The sequence below is a fragment of the Helianthus annuus genome, chromosome 13, assembly GCF_002127325.2.
Source record: "Helianthus annuus cultivar XRQ/B chromosome 13, HanXRQr2.0-SUNRISE, whole genome shotgun sequence".
NCBI classification, from domain to species: domain Eukaryota; kingdom Viridiplantae; phylum Streptophyta; class Magnoliopsida; order Asterales; family Asteraceae; genus Helianthus; species Helianthus annuus.
In genome coordinates, this window is record NC_035445.2 from 57,510,372 (window position 1) to 57,532,193 (window position 21,822).

Sequence of the window (21,822 nt, forward strand, 5' to 3'; positions counted from 1 at the left end):
GTGCCCCTCTCACCCTAATGACCGTAAATGCAAGTTGTAAAAAGTACTCATTTCATACCGAAATGAAAAGGATATAAGAAATATGGACCACCATATTCATAGTAAGATAAAATTGGATAACATTAATTTTCGCATATTGTTTACACAAAAAAAGTTGGAAATTATTTAAGAAATGTAAAACTTATTATACAGTCATGTTATAAATCGAAAGTTTCAAACTGAAGACCCCCAAAGAGGAAAGCTTCCTAAACATTCTTTATGTGATCCTATGCCAGTATGCCATCACATTCTTAAACCTCACTCATCTCTCTCTCTCTCTCTCTCTCCGGCAATATATATCTAAAAGAAAGTTAGAAAGTGGTCAGAAAAAGATTAAAATCTAGTTGTTTAACTATATATATATTGGTTTGGTATATCACCATCAGTAGCTAGCTGGTGGTGGGTGGTGTGGTGGAGTAGTATATCACCGCCCCAAAATTCCTTTCTTAACGGCAAGATTTTCCGGCATTCCAGCTTACTCTTCCTCCATACCCACCTACACCACTTTTATAAACTTGATTGAGAAACCCTTATGTTTATTCTGTCAGTTTGTGTCTTGTTTTTGTTTCCATTAGGGTTTGTGTTCTTTGGGATCTGGTAGACAAAAAGACAAGTGCTTTTACTTCAATTCCCGAGAAAATTAAAAACCCTTTTTGGTCCCTAAACATTCCACTTGTTCTTTGCATATCTTTTTACCTTTTTGGCTATTTTTCTTGTTTTTTTAACCAAAGTTCTAGAGACAAGTTCTTGAAACTCTCTTTGTAGCTTGTTAGAAGAACAACAAGGTGGATTTAAGTGAAGAACACCTTCACTTCCAAAGTTTCTTTGTGTTCTTGTATCTTCTTATTATTCAATACGCGTGCCGCTGCGTGTGCAAGTGCTGTGAAGAAGTTTTTCTTTTGTATGATTTTGGGTGCACAAAGTAAGTTGCAACATTCATTAACTCTCCATTAGTTTCTACTAGTTTATAAATCAGCTTCTAGTTTATATTAGTTTCATTGAATTCTTCTTGCTAGATTTTTTTTATTCTCTTTTTAATTTAGTTTTCTAATTGAGGCATGAGAATGATGTTCTTGCTAGATCTCCATGAACAATTTAAACTTCCTAGCTAGCTTCTGATTTGTAATAGTTTCATTGAAGTTCATATTGCTAGATTTTTCTTTTTTTTTTTTTTTTCCTTTTCTTCTTCATTTAGTTATCTAATTGAGGAATGATAGTGATGTTCTTGCTAGATCTCCATGAACAATTTAAAACTTCCTTTTAGTGAGTCCTTTTTACTTTTTACTACTATATATGTATAAAAATGAAGCACATTTCCATGTTCACAAAGTAAAGTTCTTGTATATTTTGATTGAGCATTATTATCATGTTCTCAGTTTTGTTGAGTGGTGAAAACTTGAGTGGCTTCCTAAGGAAAAGCAAACTTGAGTAGTCTTATCTTGATAATCATGTAATAAAAAGGGTTCTTCTTCATGAGAAATATGCATGGAAGATACACTGGATTTTATTTTTCTCAAGATTACATGTTTTCTACCATATATAGTTTCTCCTTTTACTCTTATGAAATCAAAACCTAATATTTTGATACATCTAAAGAGACTTGAACTCATAATCCAACAACCGTTGAGATTTAAGTAGTTACCGGCCACCTGGTACAATTTCTTCTATAGTCATACATATTTTCTAGCACCTTCAAATTCTCATGTGTGATTAAAGTCGAAGTGGTAAGAAAAATGATAAACTGAGCTTCTTTACATGGTCCCAAAAGATGTGTAGAGTAGGAACTTCGAAGTTAGTTGATTCACCAGTCCCTCAAGCTTTACTGCAAAGTATATAATGTTGAAGATGACAAGCAGGAATTATGAAAGCTTTAAGAGTGTCCTATAATGATAGTATTAGACCTTCTTCTCCTCAACGAAATAATTCTTTGCATCAAGCATATATTTCGATTCACCATTGTTGTGGGATGATCAAGAAGTGAACTTTTTGTTTGTTTTGAGCAAAAATTGGGTAAACAATTATGGGTTAGGCTTATAGTTGATAAAGTTTGTTATTTTCATGGCAAATAGAGTTCTTTTTGATAATCTTTTTCATATATTTTTCTCTACAATTTGTTTTCGTTATTGTCTTCCTTTTATTTTCTTGATCAACTTCTAACTTGGTTAAGCATGAAACATATGTAGAGTGGTAGTTTCATAGTGTTGATATATCTTTTCTGGATTTCTTTTAAGCAAGATGATCATGATTTTAATGAGGATCCGAATATACGAAATTGCAAGATTGATGAATGAAAAAAAATATGTTTATAGTTTAACCATTGATGATTGATGGTGTTGTTTCTATACTGCAGGTTTTGGACCATCATAAGTTAAGGAACATGAATAACTTTTCACATGTTCCTCCTGGTTTTAGATTCCATCCAACGGATGAAGAACTTGTAGATTACTACCTCAGGAAAAAAATCGCATCAAAACGAATTGATCTTGATGTAATTAAGGACGTTGATCTCTACAGAATTGAGCCATGGGATCTTCAAGGTAAATCTGTTCATCATGTATCAAGTTAGAGGTTCCTGAAATTTTGCAGTCCAAAATAATCTGTACTAATACATTTCTTAGTTATGGACTACAACTTAACTATGTGTTACTTATACCATGGATGCAAAACTTTCTGAGGCCTAACTAAATACTCAAACAACGTTTATTCTTGTTGTTCTTTAACAATTTTCTATTATTTGAACAGAATTATGCAAACTAGGAACCGAGGAGCAAAATGAGTGGTATTTCTTTAGCCACAAGGACAAAAAATACCCGACAGGAACTCGCACAAATAGAGCCACCAAAGCCGGCTTTTGGAAAGCCACCGGAAGAGACAAGGCCATATACTCCAAGCACAATTTAGTTGGCATGAGAAAGACCTTGGTCTTTTACAAAGGACGAGCTCCCAATGGACAGAAATCAGATTGGATCATGCATGAGTATAGACTAGAAACAAATGAAAACAACACTACTCAGGCAAGCTATTACATATCATATTTTTTATCTCGTGTCATATCGATTAGTTTCAAAAATATAGTTTTAATATTCATAAGGAGGAAATTAACTAAACAAATTTTCATAATTAAACTCAAAAACCAAGTTGACATGTGTATAGAATACATGCTTCATGTTTTAGACAGGTACCTTTTGTTTTGTTGATGTTTTGATTCCTTGTGCCATAGTACTGTATGTCAAGATAAGGTTTCTCGAGGTGAGGGAGCAACTGTTCTATCTTCTGGGATAGAGGAAACGGTTTCCCACATCCTACCCTCCGTAGACCATTCCATATGAGTAGGATTTTACTGGGTATGTGTGTTTGTTTTATAGGTTTAGACAAACATAAAGCTTTCATTGCACTTTGATATTATGTTTATCATTTTCTGCTTGGAAGAAAACATGTTTAAGTGACAATTCTTTAATTTGGAAATTTTCTTGACTTTTCTGGTCTCACCTTCAAACCCATGAAGTTATTAGAAAATGCTTGATTGTGACGAAGTGAAATTATGGTTTTGTTTGCTACAGGAAGAAGGATGGGTTGTATGCAGGGTATTCAAGAAGCGAATGACAACTGTACGTAGGATGGAAGAGCATGATTCGTTATGCTGGTTTGATGATCAAGCCTCATTCATGCCGAATTTCGAATCACCAAGAAGGATAAGCCATCCTTACACTTCAAACAGTTCATACCACCACCAATTTGCTGCAAAACCCGAGCTCTATCAATCGCATTACAACTTGCCTCAAGATCACCCCTTTCTTCAACTTCCACAATTAGAATCTCCCAAAATTCAACATCCTCTTGCTGCCAATATCCAGCCCACAACTCAGCAGTTGAACATCAACTTGCTTTATGGTAACAATGATGAACAAGATCCTCATGTGACTGATTGGCGTGTACTTGACAAATTTGTTGCTTCACAACTTAGTAATGATCAAGAATCTTCCAATCCTCCCCCGTCATCTCTTCAAATGGCTGAACATATGAACCTACTTTTAAGCGAGTCTAAGAGCGATGAAATGGCTTCAGAATGTGCTTCAATATCCACCTCCTCTTGCCAGGTTGATCTTTGGAAGTAATTAACTCAAAAACTTGAATCCAATTTCTAATCACATCAACTAGAAAAGGGAAAAAGAGGCTAATATATCATGGTGATAGAATGTAAGTACTAAATAAACATATTATGGGTGAAGTGTTTTTTTATCAAATTTGTTGGACTGAGCTTTCTTAAGTAGATACATATGTATGTAATTCATATAACATATCTCTAATGTATGAAGGTGCTTATTTGTTTGTTTAGATTTGTTAAGATTAACTACTAGGAAAAGGGAAGGGTTGAAGTAATGTTTCCACTAATCAATCCTTGTTGTAGATCAAAGTGTAAGCTGGCTTTGTTTCAAATTAATAATATAACTTTTCTTGTTTCTTTGTTTCAGTAATCTTTTACAACCGTCTGTTTGCTCATAGATTATCTTTTACTGTTACAATGGTGCCGAACACACAAGAAATTAAGAAACAAAAACATGAATAAGCAGCATTTACTCTATCGAATTGGAATTTTACATGATTTAATTAGCAGTTAAGCTTCATAAAAATCGTTTGTAGATCCTCAGTTCCAATATATTCCACAGCACTTAAGTATATGCTTGGAGACTTAAACAAACTTTGGTGTTTTCTAAAAAGATTACAATTCAAGGCATGATCTACCATCTTGTTTATTTGTTTCATAAAAGTGTGCAAAGGAATAGTTCTACCAATCTAACTCAATGTGTATATTCATAGTTTGAGATGCTAAAGTATGGTGATTGTTATGGAGTCGAATGGTTCGGGAAGAACCTGATGGCTGCCACCAGGACACCGTCAGTTTGAGGGCATAACACGTCTGCTCGGGTTTGCCCGTATGAAATTGTAAACGTTGTACCAAATTGAAATCAATAAAAAAACCCTGTCATGTTCATGGTATTATCACATAACCAGATTAAGTTAACCAAATCATATTTGTGTATGTTATTAATTTATTCTTGAATGTTTAAATCGTCTTGTAAATGCTCATGAGTGTTTGTTCGAGTCAGATTTTCTAATAGTTACAAGGTTATCCGAGACAAAACGAAAGCTATTATATAATTCATGTTAGCCTCACAATTGAGCTAAAAAAAAGTGCATCTTTTGGTGTATAAAGTTAAGCAATTCACTATGGTGTTTTTTTCTTGATACGTTGTAATTTCTAGGTTTTCCATTTAATAATTATTTATGAGTATACTGGCTAGCAATTTGAGGAAGACAAAATCTCCCATGTAGATATTCTTGGCAAAAAAGAAAACAATGAAGGTAGCATGAACTGAAGAGAGAGAGAGATGCTACACATTCGTATTATTCATATATAGTGAAAACCGACACTTGTTGAGCACTATGCATGATGATCTCATTCAAACAGAAGCCACAATGTATTGATGGCAAACAACATAATATCTTTAAAGCATGGCCAAACATGCTTGTGTCATACATACAGAATTTGCGACTAATACGGGCTTGAATCCGCTGGTTGAAATGTGAATAAAATAACTTAGAAGAGCAAAAGCATAGTCTTATAAACCAAAAGCAGAGCCTTTCATTAGCTACTTGCAGGTTCTCCAGCGTCAAAGCATGCATTCGAACTAAAACCATACCTATTCTATGGAAAGAGAGAGATAGAAGTGAGACAGTTTATACAAGACCGGCTCGACTCTAAAAAAAGCGGAATCTTGGACACATATTTAACAGCCCCTCAATTTTAACGGTTTTAATTCGTTTGATTTTCAGATTTTCCAAATTTTTATTTTCACTAAACTCACTCCAACACTAAATGTGACTAATATGTGTGATTTGTGTACCTTTTAAATACCGTATATAAAAAATGCGTGTCATTATATTCTCATATACTATGCAAAAATATAATTTAGTTACGTAAATGGTCCCCGTTTTAAAATCCGGCTTCAGCCAAAAAAATGTTTAGCCGACGCTTAGCTAGTACATAAAAGGAAAAGGAAATGAAAATGCTTAGACAATTGAATGGCTCACCATGCAATTAACTTGGCTTCATACATACCAAATATTGTATAGAAAGAGAGAGAAGTGAGACAAGATATAAAAGGAAATGCTTAAACAATGGAATGACTCACCATGCAATCAACTTGGCTTCATTCCCCATATGAAAATGAGAAAGTGATAGAGAATATAAGGGTAAAAATAAGGTTTTTACACTGAATCCGATGATGTTTTTGAAGTTGGATCTTGAATGTTGAGGAAAGAAAGACAAGTTGAGTTAGATTGAAGAAGAATGTTTTGCAGTTTTTTTGCAAAATTTTGCCTTTACGCGATGCCAAGTTCACAGCAGACATAATCATGAGGCGTGCTAATATTGTTGTACTCATTTGTATTTGTTATGATACATAAAAAATACGCACACACTTAGCGGCTTAAATCATTAACAGGACTAGCCAATGTTTTAAAAACCGGTTTTTAAGTCATACCAGGTTGGGCTCTAAAATGGTTCAACCGGTTAAACCGGGTTGTATCGGGCGGTTGAACCGAGTTAACCCTATCAATTCCATAAAATACAAATTCATCTCAAAAAACAATCAAATCTCAACTTGGATTCATGTAACTGATCATAGTTTTATATAAAAACAACTATTTTCATTGTAAACTATTAAGCATTTTAAGAATATTTTTATTAGTTATAAACAAAATTGCATTGTACGAGTTGAGTAACAGTTTCAACAATGATGAAATATTAAAAGTCACCAGAGAAATATGGAAGATCAATATTACCTTAATATCGTATTTTATTAAAATTAAGAAATCAAATCTTAAGATAATGCAAACATGTTCAACGGTTTGAACCGGTAGAATCGGATTTAACACTGGTAATAAGACATGCCGTATTTGGGTTTTACCGGCCTTTATCGTACCGGACTCGTGTCTGATATCCGGTTTAACCGGTATAACCGGCCGGTTCATACCGATATTTAAAACATTGGGACTAGCAGTGTTACGCTGACCAAGTTTGACTAGTGGAACTCATTCTCCTGTAATAGTAACTAGCAGGTTTCCACCCTGCGCGTTGCGGCGAGGACGCGACAGAAGTTCGGTCGATATCGGTTCATTCGTTACGGTATTGTCACGTGCTACAGTAAGCGTAAGAGCATATGTATATGACAAAAACATCTACACATGTTCGGTTCGTTGCAACGACTACATTATTAACATTGAAACGTAAATAAAAAACAAAAAGAAAAAACGTAATGTAAAAATACGCAAAACATGACACATCCAAAATTTTTACAATTAATGAAAATTTTCACTCAAAAACTATTGATGTAACAAAAAAAATCAATTCTAATAATTATGGTTTTAGAAAACATATCAAGATTATATGTTGATGTATTTAATGTCAAAATAATCTTGTCCTTATGTTAAAATAATGAAAAACTCAACCAAAACTCTAGAAATAAAACAAATTAAAAAAGAAGGAAATACAAGGTAAGGAGAAGCACTGGCCAATCAAATGTCATTACGGTCACATTATTGCATTTAGTATTTTATAATTCATGAAATAAGTCCATTTGCCACACACTTTTATTGCTTTTTTATTGCTGACACTATTCATCATAAGTTTCTAATCATATGTATAAATATAAATGTTACGTACGTATTTTAATTTATGAGTAAATTACAAGTTTTGTCCTTTATGTTTGTCCCAAATTTCAGGTGTTGTCCTTTACCTTTAAAATTGATGACTTTTGTCCTTAATGTTTCAAAATCCTGCACGTTATGTCCTGTAGGGCAAACTCAGTTAATTTTTTTTGTTAAAACTGATCATGTGCAAGGCACATGAGAGCATTTTTGTAATTTTGTTTTTTAGAGAAATTTGTGTAATTAACTTAAAATAAATACCCCCACCATCTTCAAAAGTTGCAGACCCACCACTTGCCATCACCTGCCGACCACCTCCCACCCTCACCTGTCGCCGACCACCACCACCTCCCACCCTCCACCAACGCCTGACCCACCATCACACTCCACCGTCTCCATCATCACCATCAACATCCACCCCTTCGATCCACCATCACCAAAAACCAAAAACATTCATCAATTACCCCCCCCCCCTCTTTCTCTCAACCGAAATCATCTGAACAAACAAAAAATCCCCAAATCTGAACATCTAGCCCTACGAAATCATCTGAACAAAAAAAATCCCAGATCATCTAAACAAACAAAAAATCCCCAAATCTCAAATAAATAAACTCTTTTATCATCAATCTCACATGTTTTGAAGCTGGTCCAGGATCAAGCTGACATCACAATTAAACCTAATTTACCATTAGTTCTCATATCCGCAACATCTTTGTCCAAATCTGACTGAATTACGGCCTTGCGAACCTTCAATCGAGTCAATTGTCGGCTCCAGCGACATCGTAACAACATACTGGTAGAGAATTGAAGAGAAATTAAATGATTTTGTGAGGATTTGAGTGTGTAAATTGGGTGAGAAGTAGAGAGAGAGAGGGTATCTGAAATGAAGGAGATGGGGTTAGATCCGACAAGATTTGAATGGTGGTGGAGATGGTGATACAAAGCTGCAAATCTCTAAACAAAATAATCCCAACGGCTGTGGAAGGGGATGGCGGCGGTGGTGGGGAGTGGTGACAGCGGCTGTGGAGGTGGAGGTGAAGGGGATGGCGGCGGTGGTGGTGGGGAGTGGTGACAGCAGCTGTGGAAGGGGGAGCGGCTGTGGAGGTGGGTGTGGTTTGTAGTGAGAGAGGATAGAAAGAGAGAGAGATGAGTGTCTGAATGATGATGGTGGGTATTTATTTTAAGTTAATAATTACACAAAATTCCCTAAAAAACAAAATTACAAAAATGCCCTCATGTGCCTTGCACATGATCAGATTTAACAAAAAAAAATTAACTTGGTTAGGGCTAAAGGACATAACGTACAGAATTTTGAAACATTAAGGACAAAACTCGTCAATTTTAAAAGTAAATGACGACACCTGAAATTTAGGAAAAACATAAAGGACAAAACTTGTAATTTACTCTTAATTTATACTTGTTTATGATGTCAAAAATTACCTTTTATTTATCCTTGGAGACCATGAACGACTTATGGTATAAAAGATTTTCATATCTTAAGATATTTTATTATTGGTATTATACTTTCATTGCATTCACAATGCAAGGATGTATGTAAAAGTAATGTTACGTACGTATTTAAATTTATACTAATTTATGATGTCAAAATTACCTTTTATTTATCCTTAGGGACCATGAACGACCTATGAACAAATTTTCAAATCTTAAAGACATTTTTTATTGGTATATTTCATCGCATTCACATTGCAAGGATGTATGTAATAATACATTAATATTGAATCATTAACATCAATTGGGGTGTTGATAGTTCGGTTAACAACATAGTCGATTTGTTTGGGTCTGTCTTTTTGGATTTGAATTTTTTTCCCTAGGCGTTATCCTAATTTGGCAACGTCTAATCGATCCGAATTCAATCCAATAACATTTTTTCCTGGTCTTATTTCCTATTTTGTGTTCAGGACAGCTGTTTGGTTATAAATAGAAATTAACCTAGTTTGGTGTTTGTGTTCGGGACAACCATTGTTCACTTTAGAATGAAATATTTAATATATGGAGTGGATTGAGAGCTAGAAATGGTTGGGCTCGTTTAGATTGGTTACTAGGCTAATTAATTGGGCTGGGTATCTCTTTACTATATTTAGGTTCACTAGGTTATAACCCGGAAACTTCCCGGATAGGAAAGATAAAAATAAATTTATTCCTCATGCAATTGTTTCTAAATGAATATCCTCACGCAACAAAATTTAATCAGTTTTATAACAGTGAATTACCCCATAGAAATCTGTCAAGGCTGCCATTTGGCATGTACTCCAGGACAAGAAGTAGATTAGATCCTCCACTGGACCATCCTAGGAGACGGAGAAGGTTTCGATGATGAACATCACTTACAAGCTTAACTTCATTTGTCACCGCCGCTGTTCAACCTTGTAACCAAAACCAAAAAGAGAAAGCTAGTGAGAAATTGTAAGATTAATCTTAACAAAGAATCAAAATTGGATGAAACTGTACCGAATCTAACTCCGGATCTGTACGACACGGTGACATCAGTGGGGTCAAAATTTGGTGAAACTGTACCGAATCTAACTCAGCCCACCCGACCCGCCCATATAAGTGTTTTATCGTACTTTTAGCGTCTTGCGATATAGTAGTTAAACCCATAGTTATTAAAGGCGCTAGGCGCACTCAATGCGCATAGGCCTAAAGCGCGAAAAAAGCGAGCGCCTGAGAAAAATCAAGCGCATAATGAAATAAAATTAAAATATATTATGTATTAGGAAAAGTAAAACTATTCTTTAAACAAAATAAACAAAATCTTTTATGTAACACCTTATATCATCTATGTAATACTAAAAGTTCTAAAATATTAGTGTAGAAAAATAGTTTTCCTTGGATGAAAGTAGAAATCTGGCTAAAATCTTGTCGGAATTTAGAGAATTTGGCCAGAAACTCTCCGGAATCTAGGAATCGCGCCGGAATGTGCACCTGAACCATCACCTAGAGAATTAAAGCGCAATTTCTTCAACTTAAAGCGCAACTGCCTCGGCTCGCCTGAAAAATGGGCCTACGCGCAAGAGGCGATGGCTTTTAACAACTATGGTTAAACCAAGTTAACAACCATACAAGCAATAAGGACGGTAAAATCACCAACCTTAGAAACTTTTTCTGCCAGCCCTGCGTTTCTTGCATCTTTGACCATAATTTCCAGCTACTTCATTTGTTCTTTCCAAAGCTGTCATTGCTTTTTCTCCATATACAGATCTGTATAATAAAATTAACGATATAAATTCACGAAAGCATACATAAAAACTGAATTTAAAACTGAATATTACGTTGCATATTGTTGTCGCCCTTCTTCGTCAATAGGCGGAGGAGTTATAAGGACAATTAGCATCGTGGGGGAGCATTCCTGCGTTAATATGTTTTTAAAACGTTAAAGTTTGACAAGATCTGGGAATCAGAAAGTAGATTGAACTGAAAATAGGAATAATGAAACAGTAAAATCAGTGAACCTCTAAATGACGAACGATTTTTCTCAAATTTTCTTTGTATTCTTCAAGAAGAACATGTTGGCGTTCACTAACCTGGAAGTATCGCATCATTAGCCCCTAAAAAGACCGTAGTGGCAACTTTCGTAAAAATTTTCGAAAATCGTCTTTTTTTTTTTGCAAATAGGATTTGTTGCTAAAAAAATAATTTGAACTATACATGCAATATATTAGCACTTTTTAAAATATACATGAACAAAATAAACCAAAAAGCTCAGTTATTACTCCCAAGAGAACTGCAACGTTTTTAAATGGAAATGCAGTTCCATGTATAGACTTGACTATTGGGGACGAGTCTAAAAAGGAGACGTTCCTGAACAGTTAAAATCGATCGCACGGCCCAAAGCGAAGCAAGTCAGCCTATATGAGATCCAAACATCTCGGTTTTTGGCAGTTTGACGGTAAGACCATCACCATGGAGTGTGGTATACCGCCCCTGACCAACTCAGCAAGGTTGGCGCCCTATAGCGCCCCTCCCCCATTTGGAGTGAGAAATTATACAAATTGCACCAAAAAATTATATATTACTCATCCTTGCCCTATATATTGCTTTTAAATTCACGTTCCCACCAGTGTGATCATAATAATGGTGATTGGTGAGAATTTATAATCTAGTTGATTTCAGTTATTCCTACTCAAGGCATTCACAATTGGTAAAATATGACAATAGCAACTTTAATCTTTGCATTATAAAAATAATAACTAACAGGGCTTGTAGATTGGATCTAATATATGAAGTTTAATCAATAATTAAAGGATCACATTTACATAAAAATGAATGACAAACTAACTATACTTGAATCTGGAGTCTGATCATATAGTAATATACATAATACTAATTCCAAAAAAAAAGCTGTGCAGATTCATATGAATTCATAGATCTGAAAAAACCCTAGACAGAAAGGAGATTTCACCTAGATCAAAGGCACATAAAGCCAGAAAGATTTATTCGTCACTGAACCCTAATCCCAAAATTAAGCGAACCATCATATCGAAAAACAATTGTTTTAGTCCAATTCTAACATTCATTCGTCATATATAAACTATCCAAACGATTTTCAGTCTATTCCAGTATTCCTCATACAAAGCATCAACATATAATGTTAGCTTTCACAAAATTCCTCTGGTGATCAACAAATATTTTAGTCCAATTCTGACATTCATTTGTCTTAGATAGACTATCCGAACGATTTTCAATCAATTCCTCAAACAAAGCACTAATGGATTAACCCTAGAAATAACATGTAAACTTAAAATTTGTACTGAATCTCAAATTCCAACAGTGATTTTCAATTTATTCCTCAAACAAAACAATGATATATTAACCCTAGAAATAACATACAACCTTCAATTTAGTATTAATATTCATACAGTTCAGTAAGTAGCAGTGTACCTTTGGTGGACATCGGGCGACCGGTACGGCACCGCCTAGGGTACGGATGTTGCTCGCCGCCGAGCACCGGCCGTGATAAACTTATGCTCAGATCTGGAGCTCCGAGATCGTTGTAAACACCTATATCACCAAAACAAAAACCCTTCCGTTAATCGAAGCCCTAACTTTGAGATGAACGAAAAGAAACAAACCAACATGACTAAGATGATCGTACCTGAAGAAGACGATCTTCATCTCTACAGACGACGAATCGAAAAACCATAATCGGTCAAAAACTTATATATGAAGATCGGTTGAATCAAGGGCGTTTCCATCAGGGTTTCCATCGGCTCTCTCTCTCTGGGTTATGGAATTTGTTTTCCAGATCTGGATTGGGGAAATAGTGAATTTGAATTTGAATGAGAAACTGTTTGAGGAAACTGGAAAGGTGGAAGCTTTCTGACGTTTGAACCAGTAACTGGTTTGAGTAGGGTTTGTTGTATATGCTTTAAAAATTACACATAGGATTAAATTAAAAAATGAAAAAACTATCAAAATTACACCTAGGATAGAGGGCTTGAGATTGTGACACATAGGATAGAAAACTTTTCCTTTATTATAGTAGAAGATTAATTGGGTTGGGTACTCTTTGCTCATTAATTGGGATGGGTATCTCTTTACTATTTTTTTAGGTTCTGTAATTGGGTTGGGAACTATTTACTTAATACAGGGATGCATAAATCAGATATCGGGCCAAAACCGAGACCGGGTAGAAATTGGGTGCGACCGAATCCAGTACAAGTGGAACCAGGTAGGAATCAAACCCGGGTGCTAGGGGTATAGATGGTACCCTCGGTTCAAGTTAGGTCGGGTCTGGTTCCTGCCCGAGAACCGGGTACAATCAGGCATAGGTTTAAAAAAAAGGTATTGGACCGTTGGAACCGGTTCCAATGGAAATATAACCAACCATTGGAACCGGTTATTTATCATTTTAACCCTCCTATATTGAGAATAAACAGGTGCTGGAGGTTTAGGTTTGTTTATGGGATTATACCACTTCTATAACTCTCAAACGCTCTCTAAAACGCCTCAAACCTCTCAACCTTCAAGTATCACCATCAATGGCAAATAATGAATTAGTTGTTTTGGTACTTGAAACCAAAAGAAACCCGGAGATTTGGTCCCACTACGACTTGCGTCGGACAACACCGAGATGATTCATTGCAAGTATTGTGGGAAGTTCTTGAAACCCGTGGCAAACTCAAGTCTCAAAAAATATACAGTTAAACATTATCCAACGAAAAAAGCTAAATAAAAAGGGGAATCGTTTGGATCCACAAACCCCCGCAACCAAAACTAGTGTTGAATTGTTTAAGTTTAACTTTAAGTTTTAGTTGTTTAAGTTTAATGATAAGTTTTTATGTTTAATATTAGGATTAAATGTTTACTGTTAAAGGTTTAATTTTAAGTTTTAAAATGTCAATTTCAACAAAACAATATTCATATTAAACATATTTAAGATTGACTGATTGAATATAATAAATATAAAAATACTAACACAAATTACAAAATGACGTCAATAATAAGTTTCCAAATTTCTAACTTCGGTAAATGATCTTCCATTAACTCGCTCATATTAATGATTCTTCAACAACATGCTCAACGTTATTTGGCGCGCCTGACACAGTGACAACATGATCGTCACTGTGTCAGCGGTCAACTCAACCGTCGCTTTCGCCATCAACTTGCACTAACCTGTCAGATCTTGCTTTTTCAAATTTCAAGAAGTTTCACGCGTAAATTAACATATTACTTCAGAAGCAAGCTAGACACCTGCGCCACGTGAATTGTGACGCAATACACGCGCGCAAGCTTTTCTAGCACATATAAGATGCCTTCCTAAATACCGGAGAAAACGCAGACTTAATTTTCTTATTTTTTTCTAGTCCAGAGCTCTAACCACCTGCCTCGCGCATAGAAGCAGCACTGGACTGGGGGACTTGAAGGGGTATGGTCACAAATCTTGCGCTTACTATTCAGGTCGCGCGCGGGACCATACTCATATCAGACCACTTTGGTAGCTTTCCCGACCTCGTGCTGGCTAGTTAGGTGTAATCCATGTCGCGCGCGATGTCAGGACCAACATAGGATCAGATTTGACACTTAACTCCGTGGATGAAAACCCTGACTTCCTGGACCTTGCGCCGGCTACACGGGATATTCCCGGAGGTCAAGCGGAGGTAGGAAGCGCAGGCAATCCTCGGACAAGTACCAAAAGTACAAGCGGCAGAGCAGTGGACCAATGAGCGTCCAACAGGCTGTATCCGATCATGCTGCACGATGGACAATCGTACATGGGACAAAAAGGTACACAAGAACGCATATGTGGCACCAATCAACTTACGCCAACCACTGTTCCAAACACAACCTAAATTAAAAACTTTTTTTTTTCAAATATAGCAAACTTGTCGGGCAAGTATCAAGGAAATAGAAATATTAACTGCAATAAAATAAAATAGATCTGTACGATTCACTTCACTTCAATTCTTCGATACTTTTTTTCTATATTAAGTCACTAGGTTATAACCCCGTGTATTACACGGGTTGAGTAAATAAATTTATATACTAAATAATAAAACATTATATCTTTAAAAAATTTCTTTATTGCACGGGTTGAATAAATATAACTTTATATATTAAATAATAAAAAGTTATATATATAAGAACCATATTGTACGGATTGAATTAATGTAATTTTATATACCAAATAAAAAAAATTATATCTTTAAAACCACATGTATTACACGGGTTGAATAAATGTAATATTGTTTACCAAATAATATAATAATACATCTTTAAAAAACCTCATTTATTACACGAGTTAAATAAATGTAATTTTATATACCAAATAATAAAAAAGTTAGTAAATGTGATTTTGTATAGTGAAAATAAAAATATTTAATATATTAATAAAAAGTTTGGTTTTCGTGATAAATAATTTGTTTTATTTAAAATGTTTTAAATTAACAATTTACAATTTCGGATAATATTTTATTAGAAAAATAGAAGAATGGTATTCGAAATTTAAAATACGATAAAATTTAATATTAGCTCATTATTCATTTATTATTTAATTAATATAAGATAAGTTTGGAAGTGAGGCGAGAAAATCATAAAATAAATACCTACAATGAACGACATGTGTCACACATTAATGTTTTATTATATAGTATAGTATAGATAAAAATTTAGATTGATATAAATAGATTATTTTGTTGTAGCAAAATTTGTTAACGAACTCTCAATAAATTTAACCCATTATTTAAAACTCCGTAAATGTATAAATGATAAATAATATTAGTTAGAGTAAATTACAATTTTGACCCCTGTGGTTATATCACTTTTACCCTTTTAGCCCAAAAAAGAATTTTTTAAGATCTGAGCCCCCAACGTCTTTTTTTAACCCTTTTGGCCCCTAACACTAACCCCGTCCATTAAATGTTAGGGGCCAAAAGGGTTAGAAAAAAGACGTTAGGGGCCAAAAAGATTAGAAAAAAAGACGCCAGAGAGCTCAGATATAAAAAATTCTTTTTGGGCTAAAAGAGTAAAAGTGATATAACCACAGGGGCCAAAATCGCAATTTACTCTATTAGTTAAATAAATGTATACTATATAATAAAAGAAACCAATAAGATGACACATATCATTCATTGAATGCATCTATTTTTCATAAATAATTAATATCAATTAAAAGATTATATAAAATTAAATTTAATATAAATTTAAACAATTTGTCTAGGAGATAATATAATATTTTAAAATATTATGTAAATGATTTATTTATTTTGTTAAAGCTAATATTTAAATCAAAATAATTGGATTTATTGAATTTCATTTTCTATCAAATTTTGGTAAGGTAAAAGAAAACAAAATATTCTATTTATTTTGTGAGAAAGTTTAGTAAAGGTATTTTAAAATAAAATTTACATAAAATTGTGAGTAGGAGAGTATCACATTAATTGAAACTGTTTATTATAAATTAGATTTGAAGATTAGATATTTAAATAATAACAAAATAAACATAAATAATCATTTTTTAATTAAAATTACAAGTAACAATAAAATACATAAATAATCACATATAACAAAATAATATGTATAATAACATATATAAAACTAGAGTTAGACGCTCTTAATTAACTTGATATTTCATATCAAACATATATAAAAGTAGAGTTAGACGTTCTTAATTGACTTGACGTTTGGTTTTCAAATTTATTTAAGAGTTTAACCTAATAATAAATAAAAAAAATAAAATGTTACAATAAGTAAATAATATATCAAAATCCAATTTTTAAGTTTATATCTTGATGGCTGTACATTTTAAAAGATTACATTATATTTATTCATCTGTGTAATACATGGGTTAATTCAACTCGTGTAATACACTTGTTTTTTTTTTTTAAATATAACTTTTTATTAATTCATATATAAATTATTTTTATTCAACCTGTGTAATACACGGGGTTCTAACCTAGTAATATTATAAATGAGAAGGAGATTAAACTAAATAATAATTATCCATAAGAAATTAAACTAAATAATATTTAGTAGGAGGATTATTTATAATTAATTAGAAAAGATTAAACTAAAATAATACTTATCTATAAAATATTGCCTAATATGATGACAAGTATCCCTAAAATGATTTCTTTTATTATATAGTATAGATTCATTCATATTTTTTTTTATTATGATATAAAAAAATATGAAGAAAACTAAATTAAACAACTAATAATAAACACTATGCCATTAATAATTATTAGAGTTAAATGCCCGGATAGTCCATGTAGTTTGGTCTTTTTTCACCTTTAGTCCCTAACTTTCTAAAATTACATCTATAGTCCCCAACTTTTCAACTTTCGTTCCCGGATAGTCCCTGGCATGGATGGGGGTTAGTTTTTGGTGTTAAGTGGATGTGAAATTACAAAAATACCATTAGTGTTAAATTAATACTAAAAAATTAAAATGGATATGCTTTATACTTAGAGATTTATGTGGGACCCACCCACTTCATCTTCTTCCCTCCACCTACATAACCTAATTATCTGCAATCATCTCTTTCCTCCACCTTCAAACCTGCAACCCTAACTCCACCAACAATGGTGTTTTTCGATCTCAACATCCCCTACACCGATTCACCAAACCAAACCTCCATTAACAACAAATCCAAAATTGAAACCTACCAAAAACAGGTATATAAAGAAGACATATGTTAGGGAGTTTTTTCCAACAGACAAAAATGCTTCAAGAACAAAATTTCATATGCAACTTAATCTTGATTTTGACTTTAAAAAAACAAAAAAGATAATTTACTTACTTTTTGCAGCACTCATTGGGAAAACACATACTTTTTCTACACCTAGAGCTGGACTATAATTCCCACTACCGAAGTCCTGAACGTCATCGCCAACAATCCTAAGATCTCCTCCTTCCTCAACCGTTTCAGCAACCAGTTCGGCATCTTCTGAATCTGACTCAGACTGACACCTGGCAACTATGGAGCAACACCTCAATGTTCCAACCGCTGCTCCGTTCCGTCAGTACACTCGCCGGTTGTCGTTGATTCAGAGGCGAAAGGTTCGTCTTTAAATTCCGGTAATCCTGTGATTAAAGGTTATGATATTATTGCTGTTAGGCCTTTGAGACAGGAGGTGTTTGATTTAGCTTGTAAGAGTTATGAGGTATTGTTGTGTTTTAAGTCTCGAGTAGGGCTGTAAGTGGACTGAGGGGTGGAGGTAGAGATGGGCATTATCGGGTATTTTTAAAACCCGGAACCGGTTCCAACCCGGAACCGGGTATGGATACAAATGAATGGAACCGGGTTGTCAGTGGAACCGGGTCCGGGTATAACCCGGGTACACATCATTTATTTTATAACCGGTGGAACCGGTTTCGGGTACAAGAGAACCGGGTCCGGGTACTGTTTGGAACCGGTTCCACTGCGTATTTCAGAAAAGGCTGACGACTACTGTTTGAAACCGGTTCCGCTCAGAAAAGCTGTTTTTTTAATTCGTACCGTTAGAACCGGTTCCGCTGCGAAAAAGCTGTTTTTTTTTAAATTCGTACCGTTAGAACCGGTTTTCAATTATAAAAATCGATTTTTTTCTTCAAAGTCTCAAACATTTCCAATTTGCATCATCCACACTCTTCTTTCTCTGTAAAAAACATTCAAGCTCGCAACCGGAAGAACAAATATGGCGTCGGAAGAAGGAGTTGTTTTGATTTTAGAAACCAAGCGTAACCCCGCAATTTGGAAAAATTTTGATTTGTGTTTGATGTCGGATAACCATGAGATGGCTCGTTGCAAGAATTGTGGGAAGTTCATGAAGGCAGCGGCAAACTCCACCCTCAAGAAGCATACCGACAAACATTGCCCGGTGACAAAGGCAAAAAAGGAAGAAAAGGGTGAAGGATCCGGTTCTTCTAATGTGTAGTTTGGTGGTTGCGTTTGTTTACTTATGTTTGATGTCTTATGTTTTATGTGTGATGTTTTAAGTGTTATGTTTGTGAAATAATAGTTCGTTTGTGGAATAATAGTTCGTTTGTGAAATAATAGTGCGTTTGTGAAATAATAGTTCGTTTGTGGAAAAAAAATTCGCATATATAATCGTTTAAGTAGTACAAAAAGTCGGTTCCTTCGGTAATCAAAATCGGTTCGCGTTTGAGACGTAACAGAATCGGTTCCACGGGACTGATCAGAATCGGTTCCTTCGGGACTGATCAGAATCGGTTCCTATAATTTATTTTTTTGCTCGTTTGCTTGAGGACGGTGCGACACTTTCACTTCCGCTACGCTTTGGTGCGGGCACTTTGGTACAATCGTCTTCGGAATCATTGGTCTCTACCTCGTCTTCCTCTTCATCCTCTTCTTCAATAATCTTGTGCTCCAACTCCACCTCGTCTTCGAGACTCGACTTATGTTGAACACGATCAACGCCGTCCAAATGATCTTTTAGGCAAATTGCCATCTCTAGCGACTCCGGGGTTAACCTTGTTCTTCTAATCGACAATACCCTACCACTAAGAGAAAAAACACTTTCCGAAGCTACCGTGGAAGCTTGGACCGTTAGTAAATCACGAGCCATGGTGGCTAGAATCGGGAATTCCGATTCTTTAGACTTCCACCATGCCAAAATGTCAAAATTATTATACTCCTCGGCCGTCATAGTAAGTGCATCATCCCTTAGTTTATATCGGCCGAGTTCACTAGATGGTTCGTTACCCCTTTGTTGTTTCGCCGTTTCGTCTCTAACGACGTTCAACATGGTTATGATGGGGTCGGCAATTGTTTGATCTTTAGAGGCCGATGATGAAGCTCCATTAAAAATGGTATGATTTTTTCCCCATATTTTTTTAAATAATGATCATAAAGTTTATTCAAAGATTCCTCGAAAAGTTTTTTAGTTTTGGCCTTCAATGTTGGATTCTCCTCGTGCATATCCAACTTGTCGTAAATTTCATCAACAAACGCGTTAACACCCGCTACGTTTAAAATTGGGTTTAAAGCGGCGGCACATAAAAATACGGGTGGTAAGTCCAAAAAATATTTTTTAAATTTATTGATCATTGGTGTCAACATGTTCCTCAACATGTCACTTGAGTTTTCAAACTTTTTAAAATTAGTTGTTATCAAATATAATTCGGAAATAACTCGAGAACTAGTGGGATAATAAACACCGGAAATTAAAGTTGTTGATTTTTTGAAAACTTTTAAAAAATCACTTAGTGTTTGAATGTTATTCCAAGCCGTGTCGGGAAAAGGGTCGACTTGGTAGTCATCACTTAAAGTTGTATGAAATGCTTTTAAAGTGCCCATTTGTTTTAAAGCCATTTCAAACATATGACAAGTTGAATTCCAACGAGTTGGGATATCCCAATTAGGACCAATTAATTTTTGGTTAACTTCTTTACAAAGGTTTTTATAATCTTGATATCTTTCTTTACCACTTTTAAAAACATCTTGAAGCATAGTTCTAAAAGCTATAATAAAATCCGCTACAAATTTATTTTTTAAACCGTCTTGCACAACTAAATTAATAATATGAGCAACACATCTTGTGTGAAAAAAAGCACCATCACAAATTGGTTTGTACTTCAACTTTAGTTTTTGGATCGCATTTGAGTTGTTTGAGGCGTTATCGAAAGATATTGAAAATATTTTATCCTCTAAACAATATTTTATAATTGTGGCATTCATAATTTTATAAATATTTTCTCCCGTATGAGGAGAAGGAAACTCTTCAAATGCGATCGTACGTTTCATCATTTGCCATGTATTGGGATCAACCCAATGAGTGGTGACACAAATGTATGATTCGGGTAAACCGTGTGGAGCCGACCACACATCACTAGTTAAATTTACACAAGTCTTTAAATTTTGAAAAAATGCAATTAAATCTTTTCTTGCATTTTCCCATATATTTAAACAATGACGTTTTAAAGTTCGACGACTTACATGTTTGTAGCTAGGTTGAAGAGTCTCCCTAATTAGCTTAGTGAGATCGGGGTCGTCAAAGTGTCCAAAAGGCAACGCTTTTTTGATGATCAACTTCGCCATCCTATCACGAGTTATCTTTTGTTCGTAGCGGAAAATCTTACCATCTTTTGAAAGTTGAACTTGACCGGGTGTCAAATCTTTTAGAGCTTTGCAATACTTTTTCACATGCTTCGTTAAAGTAGAATTAGAATCCTTGCTTAACAAGGAGCCACAATGCTTGCATTGAGCCTTTTGCGAACCATCGCTCATCTCGACTAAATCCCAATTGCACCAAACATCCATATTGCGGCTATGCGATAATGTTCCCACCACAAATGGAGCATTTGAACCTTTTGGAATATTATTGACGGATGGGGAGTTTGTGCTTTTAGAGTTGTTGGAAGCCATTAGAAATATGTAAAGAAGGTGAAGAAATAGATACAAGAAGAAGATGATTTGTGAAAAAAAATAAAAAAAAATTGTGATATTTATAGTATAACCGGTTCCAACGGTCATAAAGGAACCGGTTCCAACGGTCAGATTTTGCATTTAATGAGTTACCATATATCAAGATTCGGTTCCAACGGTCAGATCCATATAAGAATCGGTTCCAACGGTAACATACCGGGTACAAAGGGAACCGGTTCCGGGTACAA

At 34.6% G+C, this 21,822-nt stretch overlaps 1 protein-coding gene and 2 long non-coding RNA genes across 4 annotated transcripts; 1 reads left to right on the forward strand and 2 right to left on the reverse strand.

Annotated features, from left to right (window-relative positions):
* Window positions 1-324: 324 nt before the first annotated feature.
* On the forward strand, window positions 325-4,370 carry LOC110897930 (NAC domain-containing protein 7). The gene is made up of 4 exons (XM_022144664.2): window positions 325-961; window positions 2,390-2,576; window positions 2,782-3,053; window positions 3,600-4,370. The coding sequence occupies exons 2-4, from the start codon at window positions 2,417-2,419 to the stop codon at window positions 4,152-4,154; spliced, it is 987 nt and encodes a 328-aa protein (XP_022000356.1). The 5' UTR covers window positions 325-961; window positions 2,390-2,416; the 3' UTR covers window positions 4,155-4,370.
* Window positions 4,371-5,500: 1,130 nt separating this feature from the next.
* On the reverse strand, window positions 5,501-6,424 carry LOC110902697. Its single transcript, XR_002571340.2, has 2 exons — window positions 6,234-6,424; window positions 5,501-5,746 (listed from the first exon to the last, which is right to left on the reverse strand). It is a non-coding gene; the product is annotated as an uncharacterized LOC110902697 (long non-coding RNA).
* A 3,862-nt stretch (window positions 6,425-10,286) lies between these two features.
* Window positions 10,287-13,085, reverse strand: LOC110902696. 2 transcript variants are annotated; one of them, XR_004877618.1, is made up of 4 exons: window positions 12,863-13,085; window positions 12,649-12,768; window positions 10,859-10,968; window positions 10,287-10,771 (listed from the first exon to the last, which is right to left on the reverse strand). It is a non-coding gene; the product is annotated as an uncharacterized LOC110902696 (long non-coding RNA). The 2 variants fall into 2 exon arrangements; XR_004877617.1 differs by having other exon boundaries at window positions 10,287-10,791.
* Between the last annotated feature and the right edge of the window lie 8,737 nt (window positions 13,086-21,822).

Excerpts from the sequence above, each read along its gene's own strand:
- LOC110897930 (XM_022144664.2), top strand. The coding sequence starts at position 2,417 with ATGAATAACTTTTCACATGTTCCTCCTGGTTTTAGATTCCATCCAACG. Across the intron at positions 2,577-2,781 it reads TGAGCCATGGGATCTTCAAG|AATTATGCAAACTAGGAACC; the intron begins GTAAATCTGTTC and ends TTATTTGAACAG. Across the intron at positions 3,054-3,599 it reads ATGAAAACAACACTACTCAG|GAAGAAGGATGGGTTGTATG; the intron begins GCAAGCTATTAC and ends TGTTTGCTACAG.